We start from the raw sequence: 22,183 nt of genomic DNA on the forward strand, positions 1-22,183 counted from the left end.
CAAGTCTTTTTGCACTAGCATTGTTTTGGAAATGTGTCTGTATGGATTGGGAGCAATTCTACCAGAAGGAATTGTTTCTTTGAAAATGTACTAATGTGACTGACTCTGCCTATTTTAAACAAGAAATGTTATTTCGTAGAGTGCAATACACGGTGTATACATTTGGTATAAACAGTGTTACTGTGTCATTAGCAGGAAGCTGCTTCAATTCTGTTGGTACTGAAGAAACATTGGGATTTAGACAGTAACTTTAGTCCAGAGCTGTTTCACATTGAGGGCAAAGTTTTGTCTGCTGTGCTTTATGTGATCCGAGGCTGCCTTTGAGAATAATATATGCCCTTGCCACCATCTAGGTTATTTGCTTTTATGTCAGACAGGCCTGAACAGAAAAACCTGTGGATCTTTGTGTAGAACTTCTGTCCACTTTTCATCCACAGAAACCACACACTTTGTTGAAGCCCGGTCTAGAGGTAGTTTTCCTTCAGAGTATGTAGACATAGACAAGATGATGTTGAACTTTTTCATACCTTTATTTCTTCTCTGCTTCTCTCTGCTTTTAAGTGATTGTAATCTGCATGCAGAGAGGAGCACCTACTTCAAACTCACCTTCCTGGGTCTGCCATGATTGTTCTTCATGTTCCTCAGGGACTTAAACCAGCAAACCAAGAACCGAATCAGTGTATTTCACAGTTTACCCTGCCCATCTCTGTGGCTGGGCTTTCCTTGGTATGGTTTTGGTTTTAATGACAATCATTTCACTCTTGTATTGAGGCTCCCCAGATACTGTTGGGTTGCTTTCATATAGATTCATGAATTCAAGACTTCATCCGGGTTTCTCCACAGCCCTGTAAGGCTTATTCTTTACACTTGATTATTTAGTAATATTTCTGGGAACACCATTAATTCTGAGCACTTCAGCAGCTTTATATATTACATATTTTTGCCTAGCAACTTTGCTTCACATCTTGTTTCCTTCACACAATCTTATATTCATGTGATGCCTTAATCAATACAAGAACAACCTGTGGCATATTATTTACTCAGAATTTGCTGCTGTAAATGGTGGCAATCTCTAAGAAGACTGGGCTGTGTATGCAGAATACCAGTTCAAGAATCCTGCTGCAAAGATTAAACTAAAAAGCTTTCTGCAGTAAATAGCATTCTGACAAGAGCAAGAGGAAAATGGTTCACTTTTTGCACGTTCTTTCTTCCCTACCATAGTAAGCAAGGCCTTGCTTACTGCTGCTTAACAGAACAGCTTTACAAATGTAAATGTCATTGCTTCTGCTTTGCATGCATTTCTAGTTTAAATTGCAATTGTACTGCTGTTGCTAAGAGTCTGCTGAAGTCTTATTCTATAAAACTTCTTTGAAACACAAATGTTCAGCCTAATGTCATTGATCAAATTGGGTCTGAGAATAGTTTATCAGACTGCTTTGTGCAGTATATGTGCTTGTACTCCCTGACTGTGCCCATGCTGCTATTTCACCCATGAATAAAATGTTTCTGTGCATTTGTAACTCAGAATTCTTGTAATTAAAGTTGTTGTATTAATTTAAGTGAAAATATAGTTAATTCAGCTACTATAGCTTGTACATGTTTTAACAATAATAACTATTCTGGTACCTCTCTTAATGAAATATTTTCTTTAATAAAAATTATTCCATTATTGCTATTGTTATCATTATCTGTATAGTACCCCTACTGCAGAATTAGCCATAAAGATAATGAACACAAAACTTACTTTCTGCATTTTAACTATATTTTATTATATGTCTAATGGTAATTTTCATTATAAAATGTTAGAACAGCAAGTAACTTGCACTCTTTTTCATCAGCTTCTGTAATTAATGGTGTATGCTTATTAAATTTTTTAAATGTTTGTCACATGTCAAGGACAATCTACCCTATGCTTTATACTAATTAGTACTTTGTTTATTTTAGGAATTTGATTAATTCAGCAGCCACTTTTTAAATAGAGCCAGCATAGCAAAGGGGGCTTTGTCTGAGTTTTCCAAAGACAAAATAAGGCTCCTCTTCTTTACCAGTAGCGAGATCCTCAGCAGATGATTCAGGCAGAGCCATAAGTGAGGTTCTATATGAAATACAGTTATGTAGTTTGCCTTTTAAAAAACATAGAATTAAGTGGCATTCAGAATGCCTCTATGTGCTACATCCAAGGTTTATAAACAGTAATTTTCTTTCAAAAAGGGAAAAAAACCAAACAAAATTCGCATGATGTATGTTTAAATGAGACTAAGAAATGAGCTTTACTTTTTCTTCAGTGGATGGTGTATTTTCTTAGTCCTAGAATATCATCTACCTTTACATATCAGCTCTGGTCTTTCTTATAAATAGCTTTGTACCTTCTTGGTAGATTGAGTCCCTTTGATCATCCTTCTCGACACCCCTTATTGCTAATGTGAAGCCCTTCTAAATTAGGCTTGGTACCATGCCAAACTTATTTAGCAAACATGATATTTCTGAATAATGATATCAAAACGTTTTAAGAGATTTTGATAGTGTTTGTGTATTAAGACAAAAAAGAAAAATAGCACTAGAAAAGGAGCTTTTATACCTTGGAAAAATATTTGTGTATATTTAAATAAGTTTCTTTGCAGAGCCTCATTTGATTTACATTGGAAATAGTTTCTGACTTAGGATTTGTAGCAATGGTAATTTTTATGGTCAACCATCTGTGATAGTTTTCAGTTCACAAACATAACAAAAAATCTTATATTGTCTCCATGAAAAGTTTACTTTAAATTCAGCCTTTTGGGCACAGGAAAGGTTCCTTTACAGTTCTAATATGTTCTGCATTGATACATTTCATCAGGCCGATACACTGTAATGCAACACAGAGCCATAAAATGCCATTCAACCTATCTGAATAATTTGTTTGGAGAGTGTTAAACTCAAAAGTATTTTGCTATATTGAAGCAGATAAAAATATCCTAGAATGCAAAATGGTTGGTTCTGTTACAGATGGCTCATATCAATAGGTATTGTAGTTCATATAATCATTCTAAACACATAGATCCAGAATGATTAAATGAATGATGATATATATATATGTGTGTGTTTGTGTCTGTATTTATATAAAATTTATTTATATATCGTTTTTGATTGTTAACACGTTGGTTAGAAATATTTTGTTTATATATCATAATGCAGTACAGGAGAAAAATAACAGAAATGTGTGTAATAGTAGTTTTATAAAGTCCTCCACACATGTGTTTATACAGAAATATGTTTTGCTTAATACTGTGAAGCTTGCACATTTATATATTAGACACGTATATTGTCAAATATACGCGGGTAAAATTTTGTTGTTTTCAGGCCAACAAGCATTAAAATCCTGCACAAATGCAGATGGAAATAAATGTCATTATGAAAAATTTATTCATTATGAACCATACTGCAAGTTTCAATAGTTCTTTCACCGCTCTCACAATCCAGGACCCTGAAAATTTTATTTGTTTGCGTGTTTCCCATGAGGATGAGCAGTTCCTATTTCCCTGAGCATCTGAAATGATTTTTTCTAAGTTACAGGTACTTTTAACATTGGGTGACTAGCATAATTCATTGCTTCTCACTGATTTTCTACAGAAAATATTTCACATAATTTATCTTTCAATATTGAGGACGAATCTGGATTTAATTCACCCTCAGTATAAATTTGTCTGCATTTTTAAACTCTGTGTTTTCTGTTGAAAAGTCCTATCTAGCAAGATTGCTCTTGGCAGAAAACTATTTTCTGAGTTCAGAGATGTTGGACCTAGTCTAATCACTGGTTAATTTTGAAATAACTTGAGGCATGGAGACTTTTCTTTCTGTGTGGGTGCTCTTTGCTGCTACCAAGCATCTTGGCCCAAGGAATATCACACCGAGTCTGGTCTTAGATCTGTTAGAAAAGTCTTTTCTTTCTGGTTTGAATGGCAGCTCAGAACTAAAATTTGAGTGTTTTGAGAAAGCTAAACCATGAAAATTTGTTCCAAAATCTTGAGCTGAAATTAAAGAAATAAAGACATTAGAAAAAAAAAGGTCTGAAAAGATATTTTCAGTTAACGCCTCCTTTTCTTGAAATCTTAACACAGTTCAATTAAAACACCCCCGCAATCTGTTTTTTTTTTAAATGTACAAATTTCATCTAAATCCTTTTGTTTCTACTCTAAACTTTGCCAAGTTTGTTGCATTCTCTTCTTCCTAAAAAGTAATTCTCATCCTAATTAGTGTTTCTCTTCTCCTTTGATATCAATATTTAACTTCTAATGTTGCTTTCCTGCAAGGCTGCTCTGATCTAGTAATCAGTTATTGGATTAAGTCCTTAGAATCTATTGCAGCTTTGTTGGCAAAAAACTCCATTCTTCTGATTTCGAACTAAAGGGAAAAAAGACTAATGAGTTTTGTGGAACTGAGCAGTGTCTGTGGAGCTCATAAAATTGCACCATCTGAAACGCTAACACAACTTGGCTACATCTTGGTGGTTGGTTGATTTTGTAATAAGCACAGACTTCTTATGAACAAGATTCTCTGAGTTTACCCTGGCCTACTAAAGGCTATGTTTCACTGCTTGACTTCTAAAGATATATAAAATAAAAATTACATGCAAGTTTTCCTTTAGAAGACTAGAAGAAAATACTAGGCAGATCATCTAAATCAAATGCTGACTATAGTGTAAAATGAAATGCAAAAGAAATTCAGTAATACTAAAACTATTGCTTTAAATTTAGTATAGCACGAAAATGAGAATGGCATGAAAATTGATTCTGGTAAATTCAGCACATCATCCAGTAATTCAGGAAATCCCATTCATTTGGTTTAGGAAATACTAAAAACTTATCTAGTACATCACATTTTACTGATAATGAATTTTTTCCTTTTTTTTTTTAACATCTTATTAGTATTTCTAATGTAGTCATGGAGAAATTTGAAGACATATTTTACAAATACGTACATGTTTTGACATACTCATTTGTTTGAAAAGAAACAAGAAAATAATAATTGACTTGGATTTGTATGATTGGGTTGCAGGGAACAACAAAAATACTGCATCACTAGCCATATTATTTATTATTTCACAAAATTGAAAATGCTGGAACAATATGTTTGAGGATGAGATGGCCTTATGCTTAACATTACCTAAACATTTCCATTTCCCTGTGAATTAGAAAATATTAACAGATATGCTGTTAAAGGACATATGTATTGGTGTAGAAGTATTAACTTCTTTCTATAGATTTCTAAGTACAGTCTGGATGCTAAATGAACCTGTTATGAGCACAGTAATAACAATACTTGGTGATTATAGGTAAAATAAAACAGTGCAATTAGTACTGAAGGGTAATCAGCACACTCTCTTTGTTATCAAAAGCTAAAATGCTTAAAAATTTAGAAGTGTTTTCCATTTAGCGCATTCCTAATGCTATTTTTACTGGAATAAATTTATATAGCAGCAAATATTTGAAGAATTGCAATACCCAAACATGGGACAAATCCCAGTTTTTCAGGGACTTGCGCAGTTGAATTATGAGCATCTCCTAAGACAGAGATCAAGTGACAGAGACTGCATGGCCCTGTTGGGTTATGTGCTCCACCATATCCAGTCATTTTGGGAGGGGAAAAAAAGAGTGAAAAACATTAGTTTGAAAATGGGTTTATATAGGACTCTTTAGGCATCAGGTAAAGTGTAATTGATTTTACTTTGGAGCAGGATGGAGGAGGAGCTATACTGTCTAATTTGGGTCATGTATGTCAATGATTTTATGATTTTTGTGATAACTAATTCTGCAATTAATACATTTTTCTGCTCTTAATTGCAGCAGGAAAAGAATCATGAAAGCTCAAGAAATAAAGGTAAGTGCCAATTGTTTTCAAAATGTGGACATTCTTATAATTATCACAAATGTAGCATTCATTTTTGGTGAAAAAAATATCCAGATGGATTGTTTGTTACGTATTTAAGTATTTGAAATGACAAATATATATTTAGGAAAGGGATTGAAATTAAGAAAGTAAATGTATTAGGTACTATTTTTGGAACCCTGAGATGAACAACACTGGTTGCTGCACTGGATGGGATGGGCTGCACAGTTTCTCACCAAGTTCATGTCCTTGACTATAGCTGGTTATTATCCTTCCATAAAACATCAGTACCATCAATTTAGCTTCTCCCTTTCCATTCAGTAAATCTGAAACTGGGTGTGATTCCAATTTTTGCACAAATTAGTACTGTCCTTAATAGGTTGCCTTGCAAAACAACCATTGCGGGTGGTCTTTGTGTACAATTTATATTTTCACTGCACCTTACTCTGTGCCAGCGGCTAAGCACTATCTGAAATAGAATATCAGATAGTGCTTATCCAGGTTAAAGAATATCCAGGTTAAAGAAACAACATTTTATCAAGAATATTAATACTTCCACAACTCAAATTAGAGTTCACACCTTTTTTTTCCTAAAAGAAAGTATGTTAAGAGAGAGAACATCGAAACCTTGTCATTAAAAATTACTAAGCAAGAAATGAAAATCAAAATTGCCAGTGGTGGCAGAGCTTGATTGCTTGATACTTTAGTTTTTTATAGAGTTAAGATATGAGATACTTTAAAAGGGATACAAGGGGAGGATAGGAGAAAGAGCACCAGGTAAATGTTGCAAAGAGAGGAGGCAATTAAGTGACAAACCAAACTATATCTTTTTATTACCTTAGGAAGCAATGTGTAATCATATCACCCGAGTTAGCTGTTCTTAATTCAGTTATTTATGTATCACAGTACTCATTCATCTCAATTTTCTTCCTTTCTGTCACATGGAGGATAAACACAAACATCTAAAGCCAAGCTAAAGCTGATGGTTGATTGGAGCTGTGTCAGGACAATTAGATTGTTTATGATGATATAATAATTTACATCATCTGAATGACCTATGGTTCTTCATTTGAAGAGTATGCATGGGAAAAATAACTGAACCAAAAAATCCCCTTTATTTTCACCCATTTGTGATTTATAATTTTCTTTTCAGAGGTAATACAATATAAAGGTGAATCTTCTCTAGATGTAGTGAGTGTATCCATGATACATTGTTCAAAATGCTTTCTTGTCTGATGACTTAATACAAATTATAAAAAAGACTGTGACAACTCAGATCAGATTAGAGGAATAAATGATTTGTGAATACTGAAGGATTCTGAAATGGGTCGTTCTTTGTGGATTTTTATGATTTATGTGAGCTATGTATGATGTTTGACAGTCTTTCTCACACACCCCACCCCATACTGTTGCCAGGGGGTCATCATGGTATGTATGTGAGCAAGGAGTAAAAGTAGCAACAAAGTAATGAGCTGGATGGGAGTGCCCATCTAATTCATTAGCAGTTATTTTAGTGAACTAATCAGGGAAACAATTTTCCAAAGATTGCCAAGTGTTGTCCATGCCTTCCACCGAAGGAACCCATTAAACTCTACTTGAAGGGAGATCTCCATTTTCTCCAGCTAGGCAGGGATGTTGGTGCAGAGCTGCACAAAATTTGATGTGATTTTATCTGTAATATCACTTGAGGAAATATTTAACCTACAAAACTTCCTGCAAGATGTGTTTGTCTCTGCCTAAACTGTCAATTCAACTTGAAAGATTTCAGTGGTCTGGAAAACTAATTATGCACAGAGTAGTCTTTGAAACATACGTGTATCTACAGATATACTTTATTGCATAATGCTATTTTGAGGTGAGTTCATTACTGGGGTTTTTTGTGGTGTTCTCTTTTCATATTCTTTGAATTTATTTGTTTTCATGTGTTCTTTATCCATGTAATTGCAAAGTTTCAGGAAGGTATTTTTATTTCAGTTACAGCATATAAAATCCTAAAATTCTTTCTACTTAAAATACTGGTTGGTTCAGATGAAACAGGACTAAATAAATGTTTCAGCATGAGCATTTTTGTCTTGTCAACAAGTAACTGCGGTTTGTATGCACTATCTAAATGTTTTGTGCTCTGCATATGTTTTTCTGAGATAGGTAAATTTTCCTCAACTTCTTGGGATGAGTTTCTGACAATATTCCTTACACTCTACATATTTCAGCCACTTCATATAGCAAAAGGACAAAAAGTTTTCTGTGGTTTCTTAACAGTTCTGATGCTTTCAGAAGCAATGTTGTTCTCTTAATTCAGAGGGCAAGTTCATCATTAGCAATTGAAATGCTGATGTCTCTGTTGTGCCTTATAACTTCTGTTGAAGTCAGTAGTTCAGTATCTAATTTTTATTAATAGTTTCATTAGATTGTATTTTTAAGAGGGAAGGATATTGCAGCATAATTCAACTCAAATGCTTTTTGACTTCAGCAGGATCAATATATTAGTATAAAGGAGCATTCTGCATCTTTTATTACATTATAAATACCTATGAATTTTCATTTTAACTAATTTATAAAAAAATCCCATAAAGTACATCTGATTCCTATTTTTATTTTAGTAAGTATGTTTTTATTGTTCTGTAATGTTTTTTTTTCTCCTGATACATTTCTGAACTGTTTCTTTTTCCCATCTGTTGCTTCTGTTTTCAGCCTCTAAGTCAATCACACCAGAATAGAAGCCAATACTCAAACACCCCCTGTTCTGACACTAGTCCCATCTCTTTCTGATCTCTGATATTCTTTTTCCTGTTTTACTTAACGGGTAACAGATCTTTTTGTATGCTGCTCGAGAAAAGCAACACTACTTTTATGTAAAACAGTATGTTAACATTTTACAGTTTTAATGGATGTTGGCAAACTTCCTTATGCTTCCAAGAATTTTTTGTATGTGAAAATGATTATCACCAGGGCAAAATACAAATGAAATTAGTTTTATAACACTTTTTTAATGTGAAAGAAATAACAAGGCAATTACCCACCAAACCTTGCTAACTTTTAATTGCTAGCTTGAAGTTCCATTTGACCTTCCTGACTTTTGTTTTCCAGTGTTAACTCCTTCAGACAAAAGAATGTTTTGTTTCCAAACCTGTAGTGGAAGATAAAATAGAAAGTTTTTGTGGTCATTTGGAAACATCAGAAATTGTGTTACATTTAAGCAGTGTGCAGAATTTTCTTCCCAGCCTGTGTTTGACTTTGAAGACACTAATGTGCTTTTAATAAATAATGTTATAAACTTTAAAGTAGAAATAGTTTCTGACAATATAATTCTGAAAAAATTTTACTTCTGAAGTACCAGAAGGTTGACCCGTTTTAACTATTTGCCAAATCTTAAAACCATCTCAATTCCTTTTCACAGAAAAAACACTGGAACACAGGAAATGATGAGCTACAAAAATATTTCAGCTAACTGGTAGCGTTTCAGATCAGCCCCTAAGCTTAGTAATAGTTTTAATTACTAATATTCAAATATTGAATATTTTTTTGAGAATTAAAAAATTGGTTTCAGTATAGAGAAACAATGTGTAATATCTTTTTAAAAAGCCACCAGAAAAATCAGAAAAATGTCTGAATTTAGGCCAAGAGTAAGGCAGTTGTGTTGATACTGAGCAATGATACAATAGTATAACTTTGCCTAATACTTCTAGCAACTTTAAAAACTTTTCTGTCTTTTGAAAGATAGAAAAAGTGCTCCACCTAAGATTTGGAAAATATGCACTTGTCATAACATTTTCAAAGTGTGCATGCAAATAATTTTAATGATATTAATTTGAAGAATTTTTTACTTTAGTTAAGAGCACCTTTAGTTAAGGTCGTGTAGCATACCAGCTGTATAGGATGTTTTAAAATGTTTGCTAGCTACTATTGATATGAGCTTTGAACATCACTAGCACTCAAAATTCAACCATTTAGAGAATTTTGACAGACATAATTTTAATTACAACTTGAGTTTCTAAATGTACTCAACACTTCTCACTTTGTGCTTACCTTAATAATCTGAATGTAAAACCATTATTGACTCACAGATTAGTTTCAAAAACATAATTATCTGTGATTATGAACATATTGCCTGACTCCTCTGATATCATTTACAAACATCTGTTCCTTTTTTAATCTTTAGCTACCAAAATTAGAGAGGAAATCATATAGGCATCACCTGCATATCTTACTTGCTTTTTCCTCTTTAAATTATCATACCTTCACAACATTCCTGGTCTTTCCAGAAATCCCAGAGGTGTAATCTTTTTCTATGCACTCATGAATGTAAGACATGAAGAAATGGAAAAAAGCTTAAGAAGTTTTAAAATTTAGGGTATTTGAGGGACAAAATCAGTAAGGCCTTATTTGAATAATAACTTGTAAACGTGAAATTGTGTCTGGAGATACTCTCAAATGCCAGTGGGTGAACAAACTGTTAGATCTATTCTGCAAAATATCTGTATGTTATTACTTTTGGTAATGGACAAAGCTATGCATGTTCTGATGCAGAATACATGATACCAGCATCCTTTGTCATGTTAAAACCATTAACTGTGGCAAAAAATACAGTTCATTGCATTCTGTAATGTATCCAGTGATTCAGTTTTTCTACTCAAGCATTATTAAAAATATTACAATAATTAGAATAATATTGTATTAATGTTATAATTAGTATAAATATTATACTGTAATATTGTATGCAATAATGTATGATATAATGATAATATAATTATTATATTAAAATAATTAAACAAATTATTCTTAATTTGTTTTTCAACAGACCTCTATTAATTCTGTGTGGTTAGAATTTGAAATGCAATCCTCCTGGACTGACCTGACTAATGTTTTAGTTTTTTATGCTCTGGTAGCTTCTATACTAGATCAGTACATTTCAGAAAAAAATGTAGTATTTTAGAGAATATGTGTAGCAGCAAAAGGTTGGTTGGTAAATGTTTGTCCAATCCGACCTATGTTTTTTGTTCTGAAGTTCTTTTCTTTGTCATTATGTTCTAATTTACCCGAGTGAATATAGTTTGAAGAGTTGTACGGGATTTTTGAATTAAGTGTGCCAAATCCTACCCCCTCTATCCTTTTCGTTCTCCTCCAAGGCCTGGTCAACTGAAACTCAAATCTCTTTCTTACTTAAGAGTTGTCATAAGAAATGGAGTTCTGTTTTGCACCTATATAATTCTCTTTTCCCTTTCTTACAAAACATCTACAGACATGGTGTTATTAAGTGAATGCTTTGAAGTGTTCTTTCTTTATTATTGTATTGGAATGGCTTTTCCATGATTAACAGTTATAGAAATTACAATGGTAAGGTCAGAATCAATTCAGATTATGAAATGCATTTAAAATAAACAAATTTATGCATGTGTGAAAATAATTTTAGTATACAGTTAATCTTAGAGTTTATTTCTCAGCATACTTGAAGCTCATTTTTAGAAATTAAAGTGTGTGAATCAGTGTCAGATATCAGTTCTAGGTGGTATCTTTGGTAACAGTGTGATTACCTGGCACAGAAAGTATACACCCAGAGCAAGGTCTCTACTGTATATACAGATTTATGAAAATGTTTTCTTATTTCTTATAAGCAAAGCATTATTTGACAATGCTGCAATCCAGTTTTGATATCAATCTGTCAATACAGCACAGTATTTGTATATTAACCTAGTCAGACTTGCTACCAGTGTAATGCCATGGACATAAACAGTGTAAACTGCACAAATATTGCCTCACCAGTTGTTATCTTGAGGTAAACACACTTTATCTTTGTCAAGAAATTAATTAAAAAGGCTAAAGTAATAACAAGTGAATACAACATGGTGCATATATTTTACAAAATTGCAGCATTTACCCTAAGATAAATTCTAGGCCTACATTCCATACTAGTGAAAAATTGCCTGCAGTTTTATTGTGTTAGTGTCAGGGGAGGAACTGTATCACATGGAGTTTCTTGAGTGTTTTGTCACAAATTATGTCTGCATTTTCGCAGAGGAGTTATTTCCAACTTTATACTGCTTGGCTGCAACGTTTCCAAGTCCATTTTTGCTATGAGACTAAAAGAAAAATTTTTAATTATGCAAAAATTCACAGCTGTCAGTGCATATTCAAAAAATCAATTGGAATAATCAGATGCATCTTTAATTTTTCTTAAATGCATATCCATTATTTCCACTTTTATCCATTATTTCCACTTTCCATTGCCACTTTTTAAAAGTATATGGGGGGATGCACATATATTCTGATAATGATTACAGAGATAACTACTGATACTTATTATGTATAATTTATATAAAAATGATCCTATATATGTTATGTAATAGTGTATATATAATGATAGTGGAGAAAATGTGAAAGCAAAAATATTCTACAACTGTGTCTGTTGCATTCATAAAAGGATGAAATTCTTCGTGCCTGACTTGTTGGCAGCTTTAAGAATTATACATACAAATAATTTCTTTCTTCTCTGGATTTTCTTTACAGCAGGAAAATGTACATCTGAGTTTGATTTTCTTCTCAAATGTAATATTCATAACATTCAGAAATTTGGAAGGGAAAAATATGGTCTGTGTCAAAATTCCAGGCAAGAACTCTTCTCCAATATCATATATCTATTCCAACAAGAGATACAATGGTTATTTCTGCATGTAGTAGCATAGCAGAGCTAACATAAGAGATTGGTATCCCTGTTTTGTTTTTTGTAAAACATTCATCTGTGTCCTCCTAAAATTTAAGTTGAATTCTGTTAAATTATTAAATCTACTTCAAAGCAGACATTGTGAACTTGACAGGAGAGAATAAGTTCAGTGGTATTCATGAAGTTTCTCTCTGTAGTGCACAAACACTTAACTTGAACAGATACAGTGGAGAAGAGATTCAGCCCTGGCAGGGGAGGGGAGTGCTGAATACTGGCTGGAATACATATTCATTCCTATTAAGACTTTACTATCTTTAAAGAAGTCGCTCAGAGGATGAATGTAGCAATTTTGGTTATTTAAATTTAAATGTATTGGTAGTCTGAATTTTAATGTTGTGTGACCCACAAAAGACTTTGAATAGCAATAGAGTTTCTTTTTTTTTTTTTTAAGCTTCCATGTAAGAGTAGCTACTGTTTAACTTGAATGTTATAGTGAAAATGTTTTGGGTAATTTCTTGTGTTGTTTCAGGAACAGGCTGAGAAGAGCTAATTAATGTGACTTGACTTTAAGTTAGTCTATTCTTTTATTATTAATAATGTTGAGGTTTTAAAGTTAAAAATTAATGTTAAAAGCTTTTTAGTTTTATATATTTAGATTCTTTTTTGTGCTTAAGACAATGTGTATTTTCAAGAATGGCTTTCGTTTACCTCTTTCATCTTAAAAGAGGTACATGAAACACAGATGGCTATATGAGGTAATTTGAATTCGCTCTTGAGTCCTGAAGATTTGCACTAAATTCACAGAAAAAGTATCCTTGGGTCCTTTAATACAGATATATATACAGTTGTGCAGTGTCTGTAGGCTATGCATGTCGTGTTTCTCACATGTAGTGAATATTCCTTTGATTATGCTAACAATGGAAATCTAAATGTAAAATGGGTCATTTCCTGTGAAGCTTAGCTGGTTTAAAGTATTGTCTACCTTTTCTGTGTACCCTATGCCTTTACAGAGCCTTCATGCTCAGAATGAAGAGCCAAATATGATTTGTATCAGCACCACAGATAGCTTAGTTCAGTTTGGCATGTAATAACCAGGAGGAGCAAGCTGTTTTACACTATTTGTGATGTAGCAGGCAATTATTATGACCAAAAAGAAACAAATGAGAATGACAGAAAGTGCAGCTCACATTTTGTGTAACACACTTCTGAAGCAAAATAATCTTCCTATCTGAACAACTTGAAGTTTTCCTTTTAGAATAGATTTTCAAAAAGCAAAGTGCGCGTCAAAAACTGTCCAAATGCTATTAAAGGAAAAACTTGTGGTTTATTTGCAAATAAAAAGTATAACAAGTAATAGCTAAAAATGTATATTAGAATTTATACTAGAAGAAAGCAACTTTTGCTGTTGTGTTTTATTTGCCTGTAGCATAACCTTTATCAGTAGATCTCAGTAATATCTCTATGTTTGTATTAAATAGTCTGCTGTGATACCTCATTACTGCACAGAAAGGAGGCTGTGGTATTTATATCACTGGAAAAGATATACATAGAGATAATTTTTAAAATCTATGGTCTATAATAATTTTTTTATATATGAACTTAAAATCCAGTGTAGGCTGTAGTTCTGTTATGTGGAGGGATAGAATGTAAGAGAATAGGGCAGAAGGCAGTCTCACACCTGAGGAGGTGCAGCTGTACCAATCACCAAAGATTAGGAACAGCCCTGCCCTTAACAGGCCACAGCTGTGTCCAGTAAGGAGAAGAGTGCTACAAAAGAGTGGGTTAGGTGGGTGAGGAGAGAGCTGGAGTTTGTTGGCTGTGCTGTGAAGAGAGATGGAGTCAGTGCTGTGAGGAGCTGACCATGAGAAATCACTGAGAGGGTATGGGACTTTTGAAATAAGATGACAATGCAATTAGAATATTCATAGAAGTATTTAAAGTTGAGAAAGGGTTGTCATGAAAGAAAAAGTGAAGTTGAGGAATACATAGCATTCAGAAGCAAAAATCTGAATAATTCAGAAATAAATTCTATTTATATATATTTTCAATAATTACCTGTAAATAGGTATCTTTTTTCATTCAGGTATGAGGCCACTGATTTTTATTGCATATTTATAACACTGACAGCTATCAGCATAACTTACATATAGGTTTTCTGTGCTGTTTATAGGCCATAAACTTTTAAGAATGCTTATGTAGAAAAAATCTGACACATTTGTTTTACATGGTAGAAATTTCCATACTCATGCCATCTTAAACAGAAGTAATTTTTGCATTCATATAGTTTTCTTCAGAATGTTATTGATTTTGCATGCGAAACATATTTTCTCCAATAAAATAAGTCTTGCAAGCAACTTACTGGACAATCAGAACTTACAAAAACTTGAAAAATGAGTCTGTTAACCACAATTTCCACCTCAAATCTCACTCCCAATTATTGCAGCCCTATGCATTGTTCAGATGCTGGTTGAGACAATTGCAGTATTCATTTTTTGCCTTTGCCTTTGAAAAGCAAGGGTTGATGTGTTTCATTATCATTAAGGTCATGTTGTGGTTTACTCCAAGCATGCTCTTTTGTCACTTGCCTTAGACACCAGAACATGATTGATGGTGTCAGATCCTGTTAAGGTTTACATCATAACTGAAAGTAGGTGTTAGAGTGGAGTGCAAATTACAGGCTGCTAAAATGCCTGTCACTAACAATTACGGTGGGGCAGTATAAAATTTCTCATTTGTTTCCAAAGGTCAGATTAATAAAGCTGCGTGGCACATTATCATAAAGGGTGGACCCAGCTGTCTGTTTAGATTATGCTTAAGAGTCTAGTGTTTCTAAGGAAACTTTACAAAGAATGAATGCATCCATTTCAACTAGCAGTTTAAATGTGGGTAATTATTATATCTTCTTCTGAAGGGATCCAAACCAGAGGTTGCAGTCTGTCCTGGGTTGGCTATATGATGTTTGTATGTCCTGTTGTCCTGCCAACCCAGGATACAGTCACTCAAATGTCTTTCTGCTTCTCTCTCTCTATATATATAAGACTTTTTTTATAAATTTCTTTTTTAATCCTCAAATTTAAAGTGGCTCCCCCAGACCTGAAGAGCTAATTGCTTAGATGAATGAGCTAAAAATTAAAATGCATCAAATAATAAAAACACGCCTAAGCATATATATTCCTACATAACACAAATTGGAACAACAAGGAACGTAGCTATTTAAATAAAATTTTTTAATTCTATTAAACAATTAATAGATATTTTATAACTTAAAATAATTAAAGATATTAAAATTAAAAATTATGTTTCTATTGCAGCTATTCAAGTGATTAGTACAAAAAGCATACAAAATTCTTTGATTATGCATTTGTGTACATCTTTAGCAAATGAATATAGCTTTCTAGCCTTTCTTCCTAATAATAAAATTTTTGGTCATTTTTCAAGTTGGCTTTTTAATGTTTGCTGAAATGTAAAAATTAGTTTTCTATTATTAAAGAAGTGGTGGTTTGGATTTGTTTGCTTTTCTTTAAATATACATAACAGCATCCTGGGAGGAAAAAAAGTGAGACTTCTGATTCAGCAGGAGGCCGGCAGTACAGTGACTGAGATTTAGATCTGAACATACAACTGAAGGAATTAATGTTTTAGATTGAATTTAATTTAATCATAAGCAAGTATAGAGAAGGGCTACTCCAGTGATCAGAAAGTGTTTTTAAGTAAAACTCAAGACAGACACAGTTGTTTTTCCTAGCAGAATGGCATACTTTGAAAGCGTGTTGATACAAATGCTTGAAAAAAGCATGGAACTCCTGAAATGAAAAGTTAGGTAGATGATAATTATTTTGAACAAGAGGCAGCAACACCTTGCATGCAGCAAGATATTTCTTCATGCGCAGCTTTCTCCTCTTTGCATGAATTAATATGCTATTAAAAAATGCTGTGTGTGATCTTGTGCAAATAATGAAGTAAAAATTGAATGAAACATCTTTCAGGAGGACTTTCCCTGGTTCTGTGAAAATAAGCAGGACATTTGGTGCTTTACCTGTACATAAATTTGAATTTATGCAAGGTAATGCATAATGAAAGAAAAACCTTAGGAAATTTCATGAAAGAGATGACAAAATGAGTCACTCAGCTTCTCCTTTAAATTGAAGCAGGACTTCTCTTATCTGGAAGACTAAGGTGTTTTGTTATAGGGCAAGGTAAATGTTTCATGTTATGGGTTATGATAAAACGCTCTGTTGTTTTTTTCCTTTACGCACCTGTGTAAATATAACTTGATTTGTGTAGCCATGGCCTGGATTATTTTCTCTAAAGCCTTCTTTTTCCATGTTCTTTCCCACCTGTGCCTCTTTTTGCATAAGCTCTGTCTCCCTTTTTCATATCAGCCATTCATATCTTTCAAGATTTGGCATGTCTGAAAGTAATCTGTGTTTTCTGGGGGGGACTATGTAGGCTTAAAATGCAACCTCCCTTGAATATTGAAGGGTAGGATATGCCTTTGAACTTTCCAAGGTTTTTTAGAGATTAGGGGTTTCAAGTAACTTCTGGCGTTCTTCATAGTCATAGGGCACATGGTTTTCAGTTTCAGAGTCTGAAAAGGAGTAAAGTTTGTGGGTCTGAGTGAAAACAGTTAAGGTGAGCATGAAGTTTGGATCATGTCTTTATAAGCTTATTTTTTGTAAATTTGCCTGTTCTTCCATCACCTTTGAGGGCCTGGTGGATCTTCAAGAAATAATTATATTTTATTAATTAATGGGGATCCAAATATTTTCTGTTTTTAAAAATATTCTATGAAATCATAATAGAGTAAATTTGGACTGATACTTAAAGACTTTTTAAGTATACATGATATAGATAACTGTCAGAAAAAGTTTGTGTTTCAAAATTGTAGTAGTTGGCAATAAGGTTGGCCAGATTTTGTTTTGCTCAGCTATGGAAAGGATATCCATATGGTATCATTGCAATGACAGCAACAAGCTGTAATTCTGTGTGGCTCTGCATAACTACATAAAGCGAGACCTTTGGCTGTTTAGACAACACTTATTGATCAAAAAGCTGTTTATCAGAGTTCCCAGCCTGGGAAAAAAACACAGAGGGATAGATTTTTGTCCATGCATTTATCAGAATTTTCTTGCACAGGGGTTGGTTAAAAGGTAAATCTACAGCTGATAAAGTAATGGCTGATTGTTGGTTAAATAATCAGAGATTTGACAGGAGTGGCTGCACATCTAAATACCATTCTCTAAGCAAGTGTCTTTGTATTCAGTGGCAACATGTGACAGAGTGGGATTCTTCCTTCTCTTTGTGCTCTCACTGGACTTTGTAGCATGTAGAATTTATTTGCAAATGTGATACCCAGGCTATAAGTTTTTGTTTCTCTAGCATTTGGTGTCCTGTGTAGACCTAAGCATAGGCTTAGATTGCTATGCTGGCAGGATATCAGAACAAAAATTCTCAGTAATAAGGTTCAAATTATTCTTCATTTGAGTTATGGACAAAACCCACATATACATTTGGGAATGCTGGCCCACAAGCAATAATCAGTCAAATCTTGATGTTTTCATTCTTTTAAAAGACTATAAAAATCTATGACAGAATTACTTTAATGGAAATTTAAGAAAGAATTTCATTATCTCAGAAATAAATAAATCCAAGAATATTAAAACAAGCATTTTTCTTAGCTTTTTGAAGTCCTGCATAGAGCTGATTAAATGAAGGCTCTCAGAAGGAAAGGAAGATTAGGGAATTCTAGCAAATAGAAAGGCATAGAAAATTCCCATTTGTATTATAAGTACCACCAGCTTTCTAATAAGCACACATTGATTCTTCCTCATAAAATGTAAGAGCTGTGATTTGTAGCTTAAGGATAATTGCCCACTAAAAATGCATTACAAATGGAGGGGAAAACCCAATAAAAACATTCTGGTATCAGAATCATAATTTCTGTGCTCAAAGGATCATATATGTAGGTTGCAGTCTGGTTTAATTAGCAGTAATCTGAACTTCTTTCCCCAGAAACATTGAAAAATCTTATTACTCTTTATAATTGTAACTAGCTTCTCAAAAGCAGTACTTAGAGTTAGGAGTATCATAAATGAAATAGATTGGCAGAAGTAATACAGGATGATGAAAGCCAAAGATACAATTATAAAGCTATTTATATTGCCTAAACATCATCTTTCTAAGGTGGTTCCACATACTCTTGTGTAAATATATATTAATAAACTTATATAAATTTATCTGTATGTTCGGAGATGTACAGATAAAATGTCGGGAAAGACATACAATTAAAAATGTGTAGAAAGAGGATCTCTGAACAGAAATCAGAACCTAGAAAAAAAAGGATTTATTCTGAGTCTTTAATAGCCTTTAAATACACATTTTAGGCAACTGTTTTGAAGTATCATGTCATTTATATCAAGTGTAATAAAAGCAGCTGGAAATGCTGTATTTTTTCCCATTCATTTCTTTATTTCCACTTCAAATTAAAGTATGGGATTAGGCAAGACTTGCAAGTGTGATGTAGTTCAAGATTAAAACATACAAACTCAAATGTACAGTATTATAGATATTTCTTCTTTTAAATTTGGGCTTTTATAGCATGTTTAGGGAGGTTTTTGGTAAAGCATGTCACATGACGCTCTGTATGTCTGTATGCACTCATTCTGGATGAATGCCTTTAAGGCATTAGCATTTTTCATAGGTCTGTGTTCTAGCACTCTTGCTGGACACACTGATTGCTGAATTTGCAGGGTGTGTGACCTGTTATCCCCTCTCCTTGCTTATTAAGAAAAGAAGTCTTTTTATGTGCCCACTGATCTTCATAAGCAGTCAGTTGCAAATGGCATTTCTTCCTTTCCTTGTCTCTCTGGAGAGGTAATATGAGACATGAAACCTGTTTACTTTCTTTCAGGCTCTTCTGTACTGACTGAGATTGCCCTTTTCCACATGTCTACTTTATTCTTGCAGTTGTGGCAAACAGAGTTTAGGGGAATCATAAATGCAAGCAAGCTAGAGGCTTGCCATGCAGAGCATGAAGGTCACTACTGTTTCCCACACTGGGATTGCAGCGTCTCATCAGGCACCTCAGCAATCTGATCTAGTTGCTATCAGAAAAGTCAATATTTGCATTTTGTTGAATATGCATGCCCACCAGTGTTTGGAGAAAGGGTTATTTGGTATCTGAGCTCGTGTGATTATCTTGTTTGCATTCACCAGATACTATCTGCAAATCCTCTAATGATTCAAAGACAATGTTGTATTGAAGTTATTTCATTATTAGGATTAATTCATTGCTATTCTAAATTAAACAGGCTTAGCATTTTTGTTCTTTAATTTCATATAGGGCACTGGAAGGACGACTTGAAGAAAAATGTCAAAAAATGCTTTAACTCATTGAATGTTAAGTGTACACAGAGAAGCTATTGCAGTTCATGTTATGTTTGCATATCACTTTTTAAAGAACTTTTGAATGATGCGGGTTGATGAAAAACATTGGTTTCCATGCAAGCAGTAGTGCAATATAGATTAATTATTTTTAAGTGGCCTAAAATTAATAGATGGAATTGAAAAAAGCCTTCTAATTTGAATATAAGGATTTTCTTAACTTGTGTGCAATCACCTTTTGCAGGCCATAGAGCAAATTATATTCTCTACTGGTAGATTTTTATGTACATATATTAAATTTGATTTACTTCAGTGGGATTCTGCAGGTGCGCTTGATTTTGATGGCGAAGAGATGTAAACCAAAGCACATAATTCTGAAAGAATTAAAATTCAGATAAAAATCCTTTTCAGAGTGCCATCAAAGCATCTTAGCAATACATTTACAAAATTTCGCCTTTATGCTTTAAGAAATTCTGGGCAGAGGTCAGTCATTTAGAAATTTGTATCTCTTTTTCAGAATGATTCAGTTGATGAAAATGCTCTTACTTCACACAGAAAAATTCTAAATTCATTAAGTTGAGATAGAAGAGGTGAGTTGTGCTTGAGGTAGAAGAGGTGGATTGTACTTAGCAAAAACAGGGACCAGAAAGATCCTGACGTCTTCCAACAGCAGATGGAAACAATTTATTGCTTATTATTAAACATTTTATGGTTTTCTTTTGATGGGAAAACCCCTCTGTTAAACATTGACCCACCAATTTAATTGTGCCTCTGCTCATCAAAACCAGGAAAGTGTTTTAAGGGAGTAAGAGGGAGACCTGGCCACTTCTTCTGGCATTACTCTCAAAATAAGCAAGAAAAGCTGGATACCTGTGTACCAATTTAGTTAATTGTGTCCTAATTTTTCCTTCATCTTTGACTCAGGACTCGTGAGCTTTAGTGAGCTTTTCTTTGGGTGAATCACATTATACATACAAGGAAAGCTATCTGACACCTAACTGTTTATTCTGTCCTGGATGTTTTCTAACTGCAGATGGTGTGGAGGCCCAGAGAAGCTGACTTAAGTTGTAGGGTGGACTGTGGTAATGCTACTTTGTGAAATGTAAGATTGTCCACTTAAAAAATAGACAGAGAGAAAAGCTCTTCTATAACTCAGTGAGCAGGAGAACCTAGGGGTTAAATAGGTTGTTATTTTCTAAATAAAAATAAACAAGAGCAGTTTATCAGCCACAACATAACAGAACACAAGCAGCAAGAATAGTGTCAAATTGAGAACTGTTTATAGGGTGTACGTCCTCTAATTTGAAGGAGTACTCATGCCATATTAAGGTTTGGTTCTCTCAGAGTTATGGAGAATATTGTAATACAGCCAGCTACTGAAAATGACCTTTATTTTCAGTATCTGTATGCCATCAGTTATTAGTGTTTCTTTTATTCCCCAGAACTCTGTGGGGTAAGCTACGCCTTTGAGAAGCAGGAGCTGAAGTTCATATTGCATGAAGTGAATTTGTTAGAGCCTGTAGTCTGTTAGTCTTTCTACAAAGACTCATGACCAAGAGCTTGAAATACACATTATATTCATTTCAATGCCAGTGCTTATGTATTGATTTCGGAAACTTAGTCACTTGTAAAACAGAGACTGAAAGCTGGTTTCACAATGGAAAATCAGAAATATTTTAAATAAGGAGAAATTTTCCACTCAGCTTTACAAAGCACACAGAAATTCCTTAGTTTTGGTGCATTCCTCTCATAACTTTTTTCTCACTAGTAATTATTCCATAGTTTCATAATATTTGTTTTCATGTGGATATTGTTCGATTGATTCTATTTTGCTGTCCCAAGAGCAGGAGAACAGGATATGTGTTGTTCTTTTTTTGTTCACCTTTTACATTTTGTCATGTTTTTCTGGAGTTAGAAAGAATGTCATCTTGAACAATATCAAACTGATGTTTTTGGCTGTTCGGTTGAAAATGTTTGGCTACCCCTATACTAAATAAATAAGCAGCAAACGATAAATAATGGAGCAGTCATTTTCTTCTACTAAATAATGAAATTCATGTAATGAAAAAATAAACCATTCTATTTTATGTTATCTGAAAAATTGATAACTAGTTTGTAGGCTTTACATTATTCAGGTAACAGAAAATATGGAATGTATTTGGATTTGATCTGCTTCTCCCCTTTAGCTATACAACTACAAGGTTTAGCAGAATATGTTTTATCTGTTCACTTTGAAACCCATAAACATATATGTTACAAATTAGAAAAATCAAAGTA

General features: G+C 33.5%; 1 protein-coding gene across 3 annotated transcripts in view; it reads left to right on the forward strand.

The window, feature by feature from the left end:
- The window catches only part of FSTL5 (follistatin like 5), a 271,451-nt gene that overhangs the window by 35,859 nt on the left and 213,409 nt on the right, over positions 1 to 22,183 (forward strand). For all 3 annotated transcript variants that reach the window (XM_054295663.1, XM_054295662.1, XM_054295664.1), the window contains one exon: positions 5,823 to 5,856. In XM_054295663.1, coding sequence (XP_054151638.1) covers positions 5,823 to 5,856 — 34 coding nt within the window. The remainder of the gene's footprint in view (positions 1 to 5,822; positions 5,857 to 22,183) is intronic.

The sequence above is a fragment of the Melozone crissalis genome, unplaced genomic scaffold (genome assembly GCF_028551555.1).
Source record: "Melozone crissalis strain CALT ecotype California unplaced genomic scaffold, PUWL_Pcris_2 ptg000006l_1, whole genome shotgun sequence".
Lineage (NCBI taxonomy): Eukaryota > Metazoa > Chordata > Aves > Passeriformes > Passerellidae > Melozone > Melozone crissalis.